Source organism: Fundulus heteroclitus, chromosome 11 (assembly GCF_011125445.2).
Source record: "Fundulus heteroclitus isolate FHET01 chromosome 11, MU-UCD_Fhet_4.1, whole genome shotgun sequence".
NCBI lineage: Eukaryota > Metazoa > Chordata > Actinopteri > Cyprinodontiformes > Fundulidae > Fundulus > Fundulus heteroclitus.
In genome coordinates this window covers 27793992-27810136 of record NC_046371.1, presented here as the reverse complement: position 1 = coordinate 27810136, position 16145 = coordinate 27793992, and the positions used below count along the sequence as shown (strand labels likewise).

Genomic DNA, 16145 nt, shown 5'->3' with positions numbered 1-16145 from the left:
TTTAATAAATAGAGAACTTCTGCTATTTAACTTTTTCTTAGAGACAGTATTCATTCTTTTTATAAATAAAGACAAAAGGTTGTTTTGTCAGCAGAAGGTCTGCAAAACAGTATAACATTTTTTTTATTTTCTCAGTTTAATGAGAAAATATTACAGGGTATCCTTGTTTATCTTTATTCTACTGGTTCGTGTATCAGTGGCGGTGGCCATTTCAAATGCAACATCTGAGCGCATGTTGCATTTGAAATGGATGGATGGAATGTTAGACTTTACAAAAACTTTAATAAAATTGTTGCTGTACCTTGTCTGTCTGGCAGGTGTTTTGGGGTTGGAGTAAAAAGGAGTCCATAGATCGACAGGAGGCTTTTTAAGCTGTTTCTTGTGTGACTTCTACAGTGTTTCTTCATATCGTGCTCCCCTCCTTGTAAAATTGATAAATAACTTCACAAAAACCTCTCTGAGAATCACCTTTCTCTGGCCTCACCCAGTTAGTAGCCGTTTTACTCTGGTGCGCAGCTGCTCATGAGGTGGGACGCTGCTGCATATTGATCGACAGCCGACGCAGCTCTCGTTGACGATGACTGCAGCTCTGCGCTCTTTGTGTCAGAACAGCGCATGCAGGGTCATTTTTTTACTTCGCCGAATCTGACCTAATCAATCAAATGTGGGGCATAGTTTCAGTTTGTGGGACGGCGAGACAGGAGTGAAAAATGTGGCACAGTCCCAGACAAATTGGGATATCTGGTCACCCTACTTTCAAATCTTCAACAGAATACCTCAAGCTGCACAAAGTTGCGTTTCATTAAACCAAAGTGTTCCCAGAGGACAAGACGAAGCTTTTTTCTTTGGCTCCAGGGTTTCATTGTTTTCATGGCCTTGAACGCTCTCTTGTCGAGAGTCCATTATCACAGTCAATTACCTTTGGGTGGAAAATTGCTTATTTCTAGCTTGCTTGCATTGATCTGCCTGCTAGCTGCAACTCTCTCCTCCCTTCCTTGTGGTGGTAAATTCACTTTAAGCGTATTACTGCCCCCCAAAGGGCTGGAGTGAGAAGGGACATGTCTTATTCTCATTAAATGTTATATGACCAAAAGTTGCATGATTTGGAAATTGTGTATTTTAAAGTTGTGATTATATTGCAAATGCAATTCATTTCTAAAGTCTAGCATGTTTCATGACAGACAGGTGGAAAGCAAAGCAGAGCAACTTTTTTCTGCATTTTTCTCTTGATTCCTGTTATCTGCTGGAATTCCTGCTCTCTATTGCTCCCTCGCAACTTAATTTTCCAACCAGTCAGGTTCAAACTCATCCGATTCTGGTAAACAGACTTACATAATAATACGGAATGCATAGATGTAGTTGGTCTGCCATAGAAGAGTAACATTTGTAATTCTAAAATGTATTGTTCAGGCTTAAAATCCTGCTCCAGCATAAGATTAGACCAATTTTAACACCAGTTTATACATACAGGCAGGCAGCTGAAGATTTTTTTTTTCTTTTCATGCAACAGGTATTTTTTTTTTTTTCATATTAGTAGCCACCAGTGGGAGAAAAATAAAGTCATTTTGTTGCCCCATGAGCCGAGGAATCCTATCAGCAGTTGAGCTCACATGTCAAAACAGTAATAAGACAAGGCTGAGAGCTTGACTGGTGGCACCTCGATGGAGAAAATCTGAAATATGACCAGAGAGGGATGGGTTGGCCCCGGAAGGGAACCAGGACATGCAGCGGATCTGGAGAGGGGAGCAGAGATGAACACTGACTTGTTCATTTTCATTTATTTATTTCCCAAAGATTGGCAATGATAAAAGTGAGTGATGTTGATAAATAGTCACACAGCCGGTTTATCAGCAGCTGTCTGGCGTGGGGTTGCCGGCAGCAGCATCCAGTGCTGATAACCCCCGAGGCCTGAGGGATGATGTCGGGAGAAGGAGGGGTGCTGAGGATTCGGCGGCCGCCGGGTCTGGGCCAGTGTGAATCTGCAAAAAGATGTCTACGTTAGCAGTCGATAATTCTGCACATCTAGAAGCCAGCCACCGCAGTGAAGGGAAAACGAAATCATTTTGGAGGAGCATGTGGTATTTTTTTTTTCACAGAGTGGGAATGATTTCAGAACCAGTCTATTTTTCTTCTGGTGGATCAGGTGACAAATCAGCCCCAGCCTATCGGGCTCTCAGAGTTTGGATCGTCAGTCTTGACTCGGCCTAAACTGCCCTGTCTCAGCCTCAGATTTGTTTGGGGATTATCACTGCCATGGCAACGGCGGAGAACACTGGATGCTGGCATGTATCCTCTGGCTAACATTTACCATGTCGCTGACATGACCTTGTTAGAATGTGAGCTCCATTCTAGCACGCTAATGTGTGGAATTGATACAGCTCCGTGGAAACATTTACAAGTGTCGACTTGTGGCAACGGAAAAGTCAAGTGATGGCAAAAGTCATTTGGATGTGATCATATTTAACCGGATCCCAAGAGCCATGTTGTGTGTCAGAAATATTTGTACACTCAGTCTGCGGTCTGTTTGCCCCGACTGTATATTGATTTTCTCAGAAGGTCAAGCATATTTAGACACCTGCATGCCATTCCTAATTACTTCACAAGGTGCGTTTACATATTTAAGCCCTTTGCTCATTGCACATTGGGATGAAACCGATGTAGAGCTCAGGGCAATGTTTTGCATTTGTTACTGTAACATGCAATTCCTTGCATTATTAACGGGTACCTTTATCTGAATTAGCCATGGGTCTGTATGAGATTCTCCTAGTATAACCTTGAATAAAAACACGGGGCCACAGTATGAAGTAGAAATGTAATATAAAAAGGTGTAACATGATCCAATCACGTTAGCATAGCATAATGAAATATAGCATAATGACATAGCATAATGAAATATGTGTTTTTTCCATAATATGTTCATTTAATTAGATTAATTGTCTTCAGCAAAATAAATAAATCCAGGCTAAATGTAGCAATAGTTTCAAGTGAAGTTGCTTATTGTACTGAAATGAAAGCATCAACAACGTTTACACATGATATGTCTATAGCATCGTTTTGTAGAGAAATTGTATGTCAGATAAACAATGGATCATTAACTATGGCAATTGATTGGCTACCCAATTATATTATATGGAATTATATTTATGTATGTGTTCATGTGCCCAATCACTAAATAATTTATATTATTTCATCAATTTCTTCTGTCTGTCTGAAAGACAAACTCTGTCAGGGAGTCTAACTTGCACACTTTGTGGAGGAAGGACAACGGAATATATTATGAAAAATATACATTTATTCTCATTTATTCATACCAACATAGAATTTCACTTCAGTTCCACTTGTCTCTCAATTAAGACGTTTTTAAGTATAAATATATACAAATACAAATACAAATGTTCTTTTGTAAATATGTGTATATACAGTGTTTTTACAACAAAGTAAGACATGATTTGACTGATGCAAATATACACGGTATATGTAAGGAGGGCTCCGTAGGTAAAAGTCTAAACAGTTTGTGTGCAGGATGTGTGGGATCTGCAGAGGTGTTAGCTGCCACTTCTCTGTCCCTGGACCTGTACACGCTGAACACTTCTGTTCAGGTTCTGTCATCTCTGTGCTGGAGAAATGATCACCTGCTCATTGTATCACAGTTCCTCTGGTTGGGATTCAGAAATGAATTGTGAGGAATTACAAACAAACAATCTCACTGGAAGATTAAATATTGTTTCGGTGAATAAAAACACTTTCAAACAAGTTTTCTTCGACCCAGCACAGGTTCTTGGTTCTTTGTGTCGGCTGGTCGGTGCTTCATTGCAGTCTCTGCGTGTGCCTTCCCCTCTGCTTTGCTCTCACAAGTCAGAGAGTTTTTTGGGCATGTTATTCAAAGGCAAAAGCACCATTGGTATTCTCTGTTATTCTTTCAAGTCAGTTTTTGGGAGAGCATTTCAGAGCAGGCCTAGATATTAGCAACTAGAGCCGGTGTTTAACACAAAGCACTGAGATACTATCAGCAAAAGGGAGAATTTGCTGAGGTTTTAACATCAGCGGACAAAAAAGGCTCTCTAAAGAATATTATTCGTAACGTCTTCGCATTCATCTTAGTTTTGATCATAAACCGTTTTATAGTCAGAAACATCACTGTTAGACGATCCTAAGAGCACAATCTGTGGAATAGAACAATATTAGTTCAACACAGGCTCGCCTGAAGACAGCTTTAATAGTCTAGGTCAGAAAAGTGAAGTGTTTAAATCTGTGTGTATTTGAACTTTGTCCAAGGTCAGTGTTTTGGCACGTTTCTGAAAGCTAAAGTATTTTGCAGACTATTTGACTTTTTAAAAAAAAAACATTTACCAATATCAGGGAGCTGTTTCTGTTCAGTGTTTTGTCAAATGCTTTGAGATTTTATTTTTTCTGAACTACTATGTCACAAATGAGTTCAATCCAAATTAAAACCTTGGTTTACTTTGATCCTGGGAACCGGTCCGTCTCTAATCAGAATACTTCTCTTGTGCCTCCATTCCTGAGGTCCATGCTGTGTGCATTCCTTCTTTACTCTTTTTACCTCTAACAGTAAGAATACATCGATTTAAAAAAAAAAAAGGCATCACAGGGTATGTTTGCATAAAACAATACCTTTTAAGTTTAGTGCTTTTGTTTGTGTTACTTGCCTTGCTCATGCATTTACTGTTTTTTTTTTTTCTATGACAAACCAAAATAAAAGCAAAGAAGTGTACGAGAGGCCTGTGTGTGGGAGGCTGTGTGCATATGTGCAGGCTTATGCGCTGTGAGACGACGTGCACCTGGAAAGCACTTGACAGATGGTTACTTCAGCTCTCGCTGAACATTGCTTCTTTTTTCCTCCGTGTTAAGCCTCTTTCATATCGAAAGTGTTACGGTCAGCATTTTGATCAAGGTAGGCTCTCTCGGCCGACCTGATTGTTTGCCGGGCATCTCTTAAGTATGTTTATCCCCCCCCCCCCCAATCATTTATTTCTGTTTGATTCAGGCAAGTCAGGGGAGATCAGAGCTTTGACTTTTCTGCTCTTTTTTTTGTTTGCCTGTAAGATTACAGAACACTGCATCAAACATCATTATATGCTTCATCATATCAGTCAATTCTCAATCTCTAATACAGACTTTGTCCTTCAAAAGACATGAACATTTTTTGTTTTTTAGTTTGGATGCAAAGTAATACACAGTAATATAATCTTTTCCTTCTTTGTACTTGCCAAACAGGTGCAAGGAATACAAGTTGGCCAGATAGACCATCAGCTTTGACAATTATTGTTCTGGAAGTTGTCATTTAGTCTCTCCTATCATTATTCCTGATTATACCAGCAGGCTGTATGAAGAATACAGTGCCTTTTAAAACTTCAAGGAATTTTATCAGGAGTTTCTTTGATAGACCCAAAAAAAAAGCACAAAATTGTAAATTTGAAAGGAAATCTGGGCTTAAAGACGTTGTGCGAGAAGAAAGCCATCGGTGAAAAAGCCATAAAATGTCCAGTTTGCAGTTTTCCACAAGCAATGTGAGAAAAGGGACTCTGGTCAAACTAGACACAAAATTCAACTTTTTGGCCTTCATGCAAAAGTTTTTGTGTGGCTCCTTACCCTGAACACAACTTCCCCTGACTGGAACACGGTGATTGCAGCATCACACTGTTGGGATGCCTTTTGTCTGTAGGGACAATGACAGCAGGTCGGAGTTGATTGGCAAATAGATGGAGCTAAATAATCCTAGAAGAAAACCTGTTAGAGGCTGTGAAAAACCCCAAGACGGGGGCAGAATTTCACCTTACACTATCTCCAAACATACAAGCAGAGTTACGATGGAAGAAGTTCGAGAAAGGTGCACTCTTGTCTTAGAAAGGCTCAGTCACCCCTATGCCCAATTGAGAATGTGTGGCATGACTTGGAGAAAAATGCATGTTTACATGTGCTCTGTCTCCATCCAGTCTCGTTGAGCTTGAGCTATTGTGCAATGCAGAAAGAGCACAAGTGTTATTTCTTTGCTCCAAGCTGATAGGGAAAAGGTCTATAGAGGAAAACTTTATTTTTATAGCACATTTCAGCAACAATGCAACGCATAGTGCTTCACATGAGGAAAACATAAACACATTGCCGTGGCATAATAAGACGTAATGAGACATGCCCAAAAGACTTGCAGCTGTAATTGCAATGGAAGTTGGTTCTTAAAAGTATTGACCCAGGGGTGCTGAATATAAATGAACGGCACGCTTTTCAGATGTTCGTATAATAGGCGCTGTTGGTCTATACAATACAGTGATGCAAAGGGGGTGTGAATACTTTTACAAGGCTCTGTAGTGGCATCCAGCCGGTAAAAGGAAGCATTCTGTCTGCATCAAACCAGCTGGTTTAGTTGCATTTCGGTCGGCGGCGTATTTCCGTTTCCACCTGAAACACGCTGAGCTTACGGTCTCTGCAGTGTTCCAGCAGTCTCTGATCAGGCAAAAGCAATAACCTTAACAGCATAATGGATAGTGTTATGAATGGCGCGCAGACATGAAACACATCCTCAGTATTGGACCAGTGCGCTGAAAGGTTGTAATACATAGAAATTACACAGACTTCCAACTTCTCATCACTGCTCAATTAGTCCCAAATCAAATGTTGTGGTAACGCAGCCTAATTGAAATGTTCAGAATTGTGCCCCAGGAAAGAAAATCAACACCTGTGCCGACCGTTTTTTTTTTTTTTTTTTTTTTATAAGGTCTGATGTTGGGATAACATGGTTGTTTAAAAAGAAAAGAAAAAATCGGAACATAACTCTAATTTCACCAGCAGCTCTCTGGCTAATTTTCAATGGAGGCAGCTTTGTGCACAACAAAAGAAATAGCCCCCCACAGGTTTTTTACACTCGTACGGGTGTAGATCCCAGAGAAATTGCCCCCCTAATTTTAGCATGTGCTCTGCAGCAGATGTTTGTGCCCTTTCAGATGCTGTGGGTAATAATCCTTAATATTCCTCCCGTTTGAAGCTAAATGAGCCTTTAATGCACTCTGATTCCATCTCCTAGCAGCCATTAATTGTTTTTTGAAAGTCCATAAATTATTTCAGTTTTTATTAATGAATTTAGGTTTTATTTTTTTATTTTTTTTTATGTCATTTTGCAAAACTCAAACAGAAACTTTAAAGACTGAACTGGAGATGTTCAACTCCGCAGCGAGATGAGGGCCAGTTTAGTTTGAAGCGGTTTGTCAAACTCAAACCACGGAAGGGCTCAAAACGTGAAACGTGGTCTACACGGCATCCCAAGCAGCAATGTCACTGTCCGTCATGCACATTCATAATTAGAGCGATCTTTTTGTTTTATCAGCATGTTTCTTATGACTGGAAGCAATTTTTTTTTTGTTTTTGGATGCCGACTAGATTCTAGTCCATCAATGGAGGGAGCTAAAGATTAGAACTATCATATAAACCTTTGAGTTAATTTCACAACACGAATAGTGACAAAAAAAAATATTGAAGCATGCTAAAAGCGTGTCAGCGGTTGTGTGTATACCTTTAGGAAATCATGTGATTGGTGTGAGCGCCTTGTAGCCTGATGGAGGCGCATCAATCATTGGCCGGTTTTGGCCCGGAGCTTGACGCTGCTGGTTTAGAGCTGCCATGCATAATGTCTTCGTCTGCACAACTTACACACAATGCCTTGCAAAAATGACACCTTACACAGTAAGTTTTCACGAGGACAGTTTGGCCGCCGCAAACTTCATTGTGTTTTTAACGTGGTAGTATATTCATATATGGGGAGGGGAACCAAAAAGACACATGGTTCGAGTGTTTTTCACAAAGTAATAACGACACAACCTCTATAGGGAAACATGGCGGTGGCAGTATATTGCTATGGTGACACAAGTTGCAGCTAAAGGTTTCTCTATAAAGCAGGGGGGATGAATACACATGCGCTTTTAAGATATTTACTTGTCCCATGACATCCCAGTAAGATAAAGGGAAGTTTTTGGTTGGAACAGCAAAATGCGAGAGAGGGAATGAATACTTATGCGAGGCACTCCCCCCCCCCCCTCCTCCCCCCAGCTATAACCTTCAGTGTTCACAGCCTTGTCTTTGAAACTTTACTGTGTGAATCTCTGCATTCTCGCCATCCATCATCGCAGGTGCTGCTCACTCAGTGTGTTTTGGCGCCTCATTAAAGGTTGTGCAACGCATTTGAAGTCTCGTCACTCATCTTCTCCTCTCACCCTTTTTCCTTCCAGATGGTCACAAGAACAAAGAAAATATTTGTGGGTGGCTTGTCGGCCAACACGGTAGTGGAAGATGTGAAGCAGTATTTTGAACAGTTTGGGAAGGTAAGACTGCTTTTTGTTTCTAACCTGTAAAAAAAAAAAATAATAAAATAAAAAAATGAACTGCTTTCCATCGCATGTCATTTTATCACCATTGCTGTGCAAAAGAGAGAGAAAAAAAAGGTTTACTGATAACTGTGAAGATCTTAAGGCCACAGTTTCTAAAAGCTATGAGGATTTGGTCTTATGAACTGAAAAATGAGTTAGCATTTAGCAATGCAGCTGTTATTAGCAGTTTAGAGAACATAGTTAAGTGTGACTCCGCCACCGTTAATGGCTTCAAATCTTTCCGAATAAATTTGGCGACAGCTCTGTGACATTCTGCTGTTTCTTCTTCTTTGTTTGCTGATGGATAATGGGTGTCTGAATTCAGCTGTCTGCTGAGAAGCTTTGGCTGCTGTGGGTCTGACTCACGTCTGTGTGATTATTTAAGAGTATTAATTAGATATCCTTCAAATCGCTTCTATTTTTAAAATGATTACTGGTGTTGCTTTGATGTGCCTTTGGCAAATCTCATAAGCATAGAAGTTGGGAGACTACGCTGGAACCATATAAGCAATAGCTGTATTTGTCACTACCCATAGAAAACATTTTGTGTACCTAGCCAAAGCAGATTTTGGTCTGAAAAGCTCCCATTTGTATGAAATCTGTGTTTTCTATCCTCCTGCTTCTGATCAAAAATCTGAATTTAATGACCAAATTGATCAATTGCTCGTCTCCAGTACTAATCAGGCATGGGCTGGTAACCAGGATCAAGGTATGTTTATAAAAGTTACAAAGTTACAACAACTCAGTAGCATGTGTGGAGGATAATAGCGCTGCCCCTCCCTCACTTGTTGCTGCTTTCTGTCAGTGAGCTGGCTGACAGAAGGCTATTTCTTACAACAAAAACAAATGTCGCTGTTTGGAAGTTTTTGCAGTTGCATTAAAGAAAAATTGTGTGATGTGTATAATTACGGCGACCACCTATCACTATTATTCAACACTACAGTTGGCTAAGCTACAAGTAGAATGTGTGGCCGGAGGCTCTTCATGAGCAGATAGCAAGATTAATTATTCAGGCGATGGACGCTTGTTTTAGTTTTAACAGAAGCAGAACTATAAAGAGTTTCATATTAATAGGTGTTTTTTTAATGTCTCCTGCTTACATCTATGTATTAAAATCTAAGTAATAAATAATGTTATAGGTAATAACATTACCCGGATACTTTTGCCACATGTCATTTTACTGTCTAGCAAGTGTCAAATAAAGGTCACTAGAGCCACAAAAAAAAGTTAAAGATAGAATTTTACGTTTCTGTTTTAAACCCTCATCCTTTAAGAAACCCAAATGTGCTCTAAAACACTCAAATCGTTGTCATAATAAGCAGGCTGATATAATAGGTCTGGGTGATATAGGAAAAAAGCATATCAATAATTGATAATTATGAAAAAGATTTAAAACCATATTTTAAGTGCACTCCTGGTTATTTTATGATATTGCTAAATGGCCTACTTTTAACGAAGAGCACAAAAACACTGAATTCCAATTAAATCTTTATTTAACAAACTTGTTTTTTAACCATAACTGAATTTTTTTGAAGAAAAACAACTAAAGAAACCTGAGTGATGTTAGTAAATACTGACAAAGAATAGACTAAAGTGACCAGAAAAGTGACCAAAATAAGTATAACAAATAAATAAATGGAATAGCCTATTTTGGTGGCAACAGCACACTACCAGTTTGTGGTAAATAAAAAAATGGTAGGACTAGGCTGCCCTGTTACCAATCCAGTAACAAGCTACTCACTGATGTAGACGGTGCCCAAAACTCTGAACCCTTGTCTGACTTGCTAACAGAAATATTGCCAAGCTGGTGAACTACTTGAAACCCTTTTTTGGGACAATTTCCTCTGCCTCTTCTTGCTGTGACATCTTCATGTGTTCTGTGTTGTGGACCAAGAAGGCGGCGCTTTGTGTCTGGGTCCGCGATTGTGATTGGTTGGGAGGAAGTAGTGACTGTAGCATCAGCCTGTATGATTGGCTACAATGAAAAGGAAGGAAAACTGAGTTTCTTTATCGAACTTTCATCGACCCCTTTTTCTTCCATTACGCCACACGTCTATCGATCAATATATATAGTCATTGAATTATCGTCCAGCCCTATGATAGAATGTATAAATGTCACAGAAATACAGGCAGGGTCGCAGTTTTTCCTGGAGCGTATTATTACTTTGTTATTTACCTGTAAGAAGTATTGATTTCTAACAGGTTCATGGTACCCATCCCGTGTGGCTAGTCAGCGTGGGGCACTTTCTGTCAATCCAGCAGAATGCTCTGTATCTCAGACTGTAGGGCAGCCGACGGCATCAGTTTGAATGCTCTCCCACATTAAGACAAAAAAAAAAAAAAAGAGTAACTGTGACAAGCAAACAGCTGAAGATGTGGCAGTAGCTCCACACAGCCTGCCATGCCTGGTCAACAAAATGCATTTTGCTTACAGAGCAAACAAGCAATGACAACCAGCTGCCATGACCAACCCTCCCAGTAACTGTGCAACTGTGACAACAGAATCAAACGCAGCTTAATACTGAAATCCCAGTCAAAGTTCTGGCATTGTGGCATGTTTTAAGTCGGATCTGCAGCTGCCTGCTCACGTGTCCCGCTGCAGTTTCTACACCCTCTCCTCTTGGCCGTTTCCCCCCCCCCATCCGACGGAGGCACACATGCGCACCACTTTATGCAAGGACAGATGTACACAGCTCCCCGGCTTGTGTGCAGACACGAACGGGCTTTGATACAGTGGCAGCATTTCACAGATAATTTCCCCACACTGAGCAGAGATCCATTTCCCTCATGTCATATTCCACATCAGTCAAGGTCACCTTCAGCTGATCCACTCTGTGCAACATCAACACTTGACCTTGAGTTTTAGTAAGGATGGATTTTTCACAGGCGCATAATGTGCCATGTCCTGAAGGAGACAAAAGAGCTCTTATAAATTAATAGAAAGGTTTTGTTCCTTTTGTTTGGGCTCTATACACTGCCCCCCCCTCCCTCCCCCCCAATAAATCCCAGTTATTTTCTTGACTGGAAAAGAGCAAGGTGAAGGACTTTGTTTTCTCTCTTCTTCCTCAAAAGAGAGTTCAGGACCTCCCTGCGTCCCCCCAGCCTGCGGCTTCAAGTGACGACGGGGTTATTTGCACTATAGAACGTGGCGAGCAAAAATTCAACATGACTTTGCAATCAATTGATGTTGGAAGGGACTCCAAATGATTTTCGACTTGATTGAATGACATAATTGACTTGATTATACAAAGTTTTATTCCTCCTTGAGGAATCCTCAAATGCTTAGGAGGAAACAAACAAATCAGACTGATTGAGCGAGATCTCGAGCATGTTTCGTAGCCCGCTCATAGACGTGTTAGCTGTAACGGCGGGAGCGGGCCGGCGATTAGCTGTATTTATGTGGGCGTGCAATTAGGGCTAAGCGTATGTGCGTGTGAGCGGATTTGAGTGTCTTCTGCTAAAAGACAGTCGGGGTATAGGTTTCAAGGGCTGTGATAGAAAAGATGCAGAGAAAAAAAATTCAAAAAAGAGGTTCTTCGTGTTTAGAGTGTGTCCTTCCTTTCTGACTTTCACATTCTAGGATTTATTAAATAACCTGCCTGTCAGTGCAACCTACCATTATGGTCGCACACACACTGCTCGGAGAACGCACCCACACACGGCGACACCAATTAATTGAGCTTGCCCTTCAGAGAATCTTGGTGGCGGCCGGCGTGTCGGTCTGTCACTCAGTCAGTCGGTGTGTTTTTCTGTTTGTTAGCGCATATGCATGTCAGAGGGGACATTTTCCTGCACAGTGGCGGTGCTGCTAGGTTTTTGTTTCGTATTTCTGGGATGTCTGTTTTAACTTACTTTACCGAGGCTTGCAAGAATATTTCGTTGACCTTATTCACCTTAAAACCCTTTTTTGTCCCGTTACCATCGATAACTTTGATTTATGAAATTGGCATTTTTGTAATAGACAAACCCAAAGTGTCACATCCTTTTGAAGCGAGAATCCAAAAAAGTGTGGCATGTACATTCAGCTCCCGCGTGTCAAAACTTTGTGGAGCCCAAACGGGATCTGTTGGGTGTGTCTCTTCCTGCATTAATCAATAGGACTACGATGTCTACCCAATCTTCATTTCAAACCAGCCGAAGCTCAGTCGGGTTAGATTTCAATTTCCAAGCCTTGCAAGATGTTGTTAATTGGATTCAGGCCTGGACTTTTATTGGTTCACCTGTATATGATTTAATCTAAACCGATTTATTTACAGCTTTGGCTGTATTTCTATTTCCCAGATGGCATAAAGAATTCCCACATCACCCTTAAAGAAGAAATAAGTGATATTTGACCACTAGGTGGTGCTTGAGCACTGTCAGTAGACCAAAACAAGATGTCTGCCAAGCTGCGCCGCTCTCTACCTTCACTTCAGCTGGAACCTGGCCCCTCCTTACTCTTCTCACCCGTCGTCTCCTATGTGCATATTTGAACAGGATATAAACACAGTAAAACAGACTCATCTTTCGGAGAAACATGTCTAGTGAAGAAGTAAGTAGCTCATAACTTTATAATGGTGTTAGCAAGAGAACATTTTGATCTGCTGGGGGTTCTCTCCGCCATGTTGCTCCAACGCTGCTCTGCTCTAACAGTGGCATTTTAGGGCTGGGAGGGGCTGAGCCCTGAGGGGCAGCTGTTCACGTGGACATACACGCACGCGGTGTGACGTCATGTCAAATTTTACCTTTAGTTCCTCACATACCTATTTTTTAGTTCTTTCTATCTAAAATAATCAAATTTCGCTTATTGCTCCTTCAACGAAGAAGAAGTAAGACAAAATCTTTGTCATTGCAATTCTACATCTCAAAGAAAATGGTCTTGTGCATTTAAAACATCGCTTAGGGAGCAGTGGGCAGCTTTACAGCACCCAGGGAGCTATCTGGGACTGAAGGTCTTCCTCTGGGACCCATAGTGGCAGTATGCCAGGATTGAACCAGGTTCTTGCAGCTTTCTGAGAATTGCATTCTCAGAAAGCTGCAAGAACCTGGTTCAATCCTGGCTTTCTGAGAATGCAAGTGTGCCGCTTTAACCACTGGGCCACCACTCCTCCATGAAGTTTGCTTTATCCACATGTTCGATGTTTTCCCTACATGGCTTGTGGCAGGACGACTTATTTCTTTCTGTAAACGGTGGTTGCCGCTACGCCATACATTTGCAAAAGGTTTTCCTAAAAACATGTTTTCCCATTTGATCTCTAGCACACAGACCAGCGGGGGTTACGTCAGTCATATGAAATACACTGAAGTTTGTGTTTTTAATGTGACAAAATGTTTAGATGTTCATTGGGTTTTATACACCTTCGCTTGGAAGCGTATCAATCATCACACAGCTACAGCTTAAGGCATCAGCTGGCATTCTTTCTGACCAGGAACAAGCCTTTTCACTGTTACTTAGCAGGTTCCATATACAGCATTTGTCAGGTGTGTGTGTGTGTGTGTGTGTGTGTGTGTGTGTGTGTGTGTGTGTGTGTGTGTGTGTGTGTGTGTGTGTGTGTGTGTGTGTGTGTGACCACTCAGCAGCATGGGCCAATTAGCAGGATGTGGTCTACAGAGATAGCGGTGGTTGGGAGGCAGTGGAGGAAAAACAGCTGGTGTGGCCACAACTGGGTCACAGGTTCTGTCTGTGACCTCCACACCTCCCCTCCTCTCTCCCTCCCACCTCGCTCCTCTCTGTCTCCATTTGGGGGGTGAGGTGGGGTGGGGGTGGGGGGTTGGGGGGGTGCATTTGTTGTGAGGAGAAGCTGACAGCTCTCACTCTCGCTGCCACTCTCGCAGCCGTCACGATTAGGACAGAGCACATACCTGAGCCAGGCACAGCTTCTGGGTAACTGCCTGCACAGCCGGAGACAGTTTTTTTTCTTTTTCTTTTTTGTCACCTGAAGGTGTGCATCTGCAGTGATTGTGACAGTCATTTGAACAGACCTGAAGTGTGGTTGTGTTTGACTGATTCTAATGCATCTCGGATGGATCCCATTACCTGCTTAATAGTAGCCACATCCTGCCATCCATTTTTTTTTTTTTTCCTTTTTCAGGCAGCCCACGTCACTTTAGCCCTGCAAGCCAGATGAGACAATCTTATCAGTCCTGCCTGGCTTCCCTTTATATTCAAGGACTCTTAACTGGGGCCTGCTGCTATTTCTGCTTGGCAATAAAGTCAAATTAATCAGGGAGCTTTTTTTTCTCGTACTCTTTGCTTTTGTGTCTCCGATATTGTGGACTGAAAAACGATTTAAGAAAACGTAAACGTTGATGCGTTGCTGTGTTTCAGTGCCATCCCCATGTGCTGGCAGCCATGGTTAAGGTGCAGCAAAAATAAATTCTGCCTTTTATTGCTGTGTCAAAACATTTTGAAAAATACAACATTTAATTTACATTTATATATTAATATAAAACATTTAAATATTAATATTATCTTTTACATAGTGGGGCGGGGGGATCTAGATTAGGATTTTTGTCTCTAAAATCACCTGTGCCTTATTTACAGTAAAAACAAGATATATACATACTCTGTATAAAAAGACTCCTCTGTCTTACTGATATTAAATCAGACTAAGATTTTCCTCTTTTTGGCCACTTAGGGTTGTTGTTATAATTTCTATTATTTGCTTTATATTCTGTTGAATTACCTTGTAAACTTGATGACTTTTGTAAAACATTTAATGCAACCCCCTATAAGAAGATAAATAGTTTGAAAAATAGAATTTGGGCCCATTTTTAGTGACAGAACTGGTGTAATCTAGTCAGCTTTGCAGTTCACCTGGATCAAACACCTTTTCAGCTCTGCTCACAAGTCAAGACTTTGTGATGCTCACTTCAAATAATTGACTTTTTTTGTCCTTGAGCCTCTGGAAGCCTTTTGGCCGTATGATTTGGGTCATTGCCCGAGCTTTAAGTTCCTGACGGATGTCTTGACATGTTTCTTTAATATTTCCAAAAATATAAATTTTTCTTGCCGCCATTTGTAAAGTGCACCAGTTCCTCGTGCAGCAAACCATTTCTTTAATATTTCCAAAAATATACATTTTTCTTGCTGCCATTTGTAAAGTGCACCAGTTCCTCGTTAAGCATAACCCTCCCTAACATGATGCTGCTGCCCCTGTACTTTACAGTTGCTATGGTGTTCTCTGCCATTCCTCCCAATATAACAACGCTTCCAAACACTTCAGATTCATAAGACCACAGGACATGTTGTCCTGTTGGAATAACTGTGTCTGTCCCTGAGTGCATTCACAGACTGTAATTTGGTTTTTTATGGTGCTTTTGGAGTAAGGTCTGCTTCCTTTCAGCCCATGTTGGCAGAGGACTTATTTCATTGTGAATGATGACAGGTAACAGCAGCATCTTCCCAAGTTGTTTTGCTTTTTTCTGGGGTTGAGTCACAAACTTCACATCAAATCAAGATTTGTTGAAGTCCACAATTCTCTTCCTGATATCTTGAATGCTTTCTTTAGATTTGTCCATGATTTCACGCAAAAAAGCAGCGTTGAGGTGTTGCCTCAACATACGTCTCCAGGTGTGCCTTCAGTTATCTCAGATTTGCCTCTCGGAAGCTTAAAGAAGCCATGACATCATGATCTGGGCTTCCCAAAACGATTAAAGGCATAGCAGTCTTGTTTTATGCAGACTTTTCACATTTAGGAAAGTAAGAAAAAAGCTCTAGAAAATGTATCTCATTGTTTTGGCATTTAACAAATATAAATAATTTTGAGAATCCTAACTGAGCTAAGGCAAGAA

The 16145-nt window shown here is 41.0% G+C and overlaps 1 protein-coding gene across 8 annotated transcripts in view; it reads left to right on the top strand.

Moving 5' to 3' along the window:
• The window catches only part of msi2b (musashi RNA-binding protein 2b), a 381083-nt gene that overhangs the window by 105934 nt on the left and 259004 nt on the right, over positions 1–16145 (top strand). For all 8 annotated transcript variants that reach the window (XM_036143324.1, XM_036143330.1, XM_036143327.1 and 5 more), the window contains exon 6: positions 8235–8327. In XM_036143324.1, coding sequence (XP_035999217.1) covers positions 8235–8327 — 93 coding nt within the window. The remainder of the gene's footprint in view (positions 1–8234; positions 8328–16145) is intronic.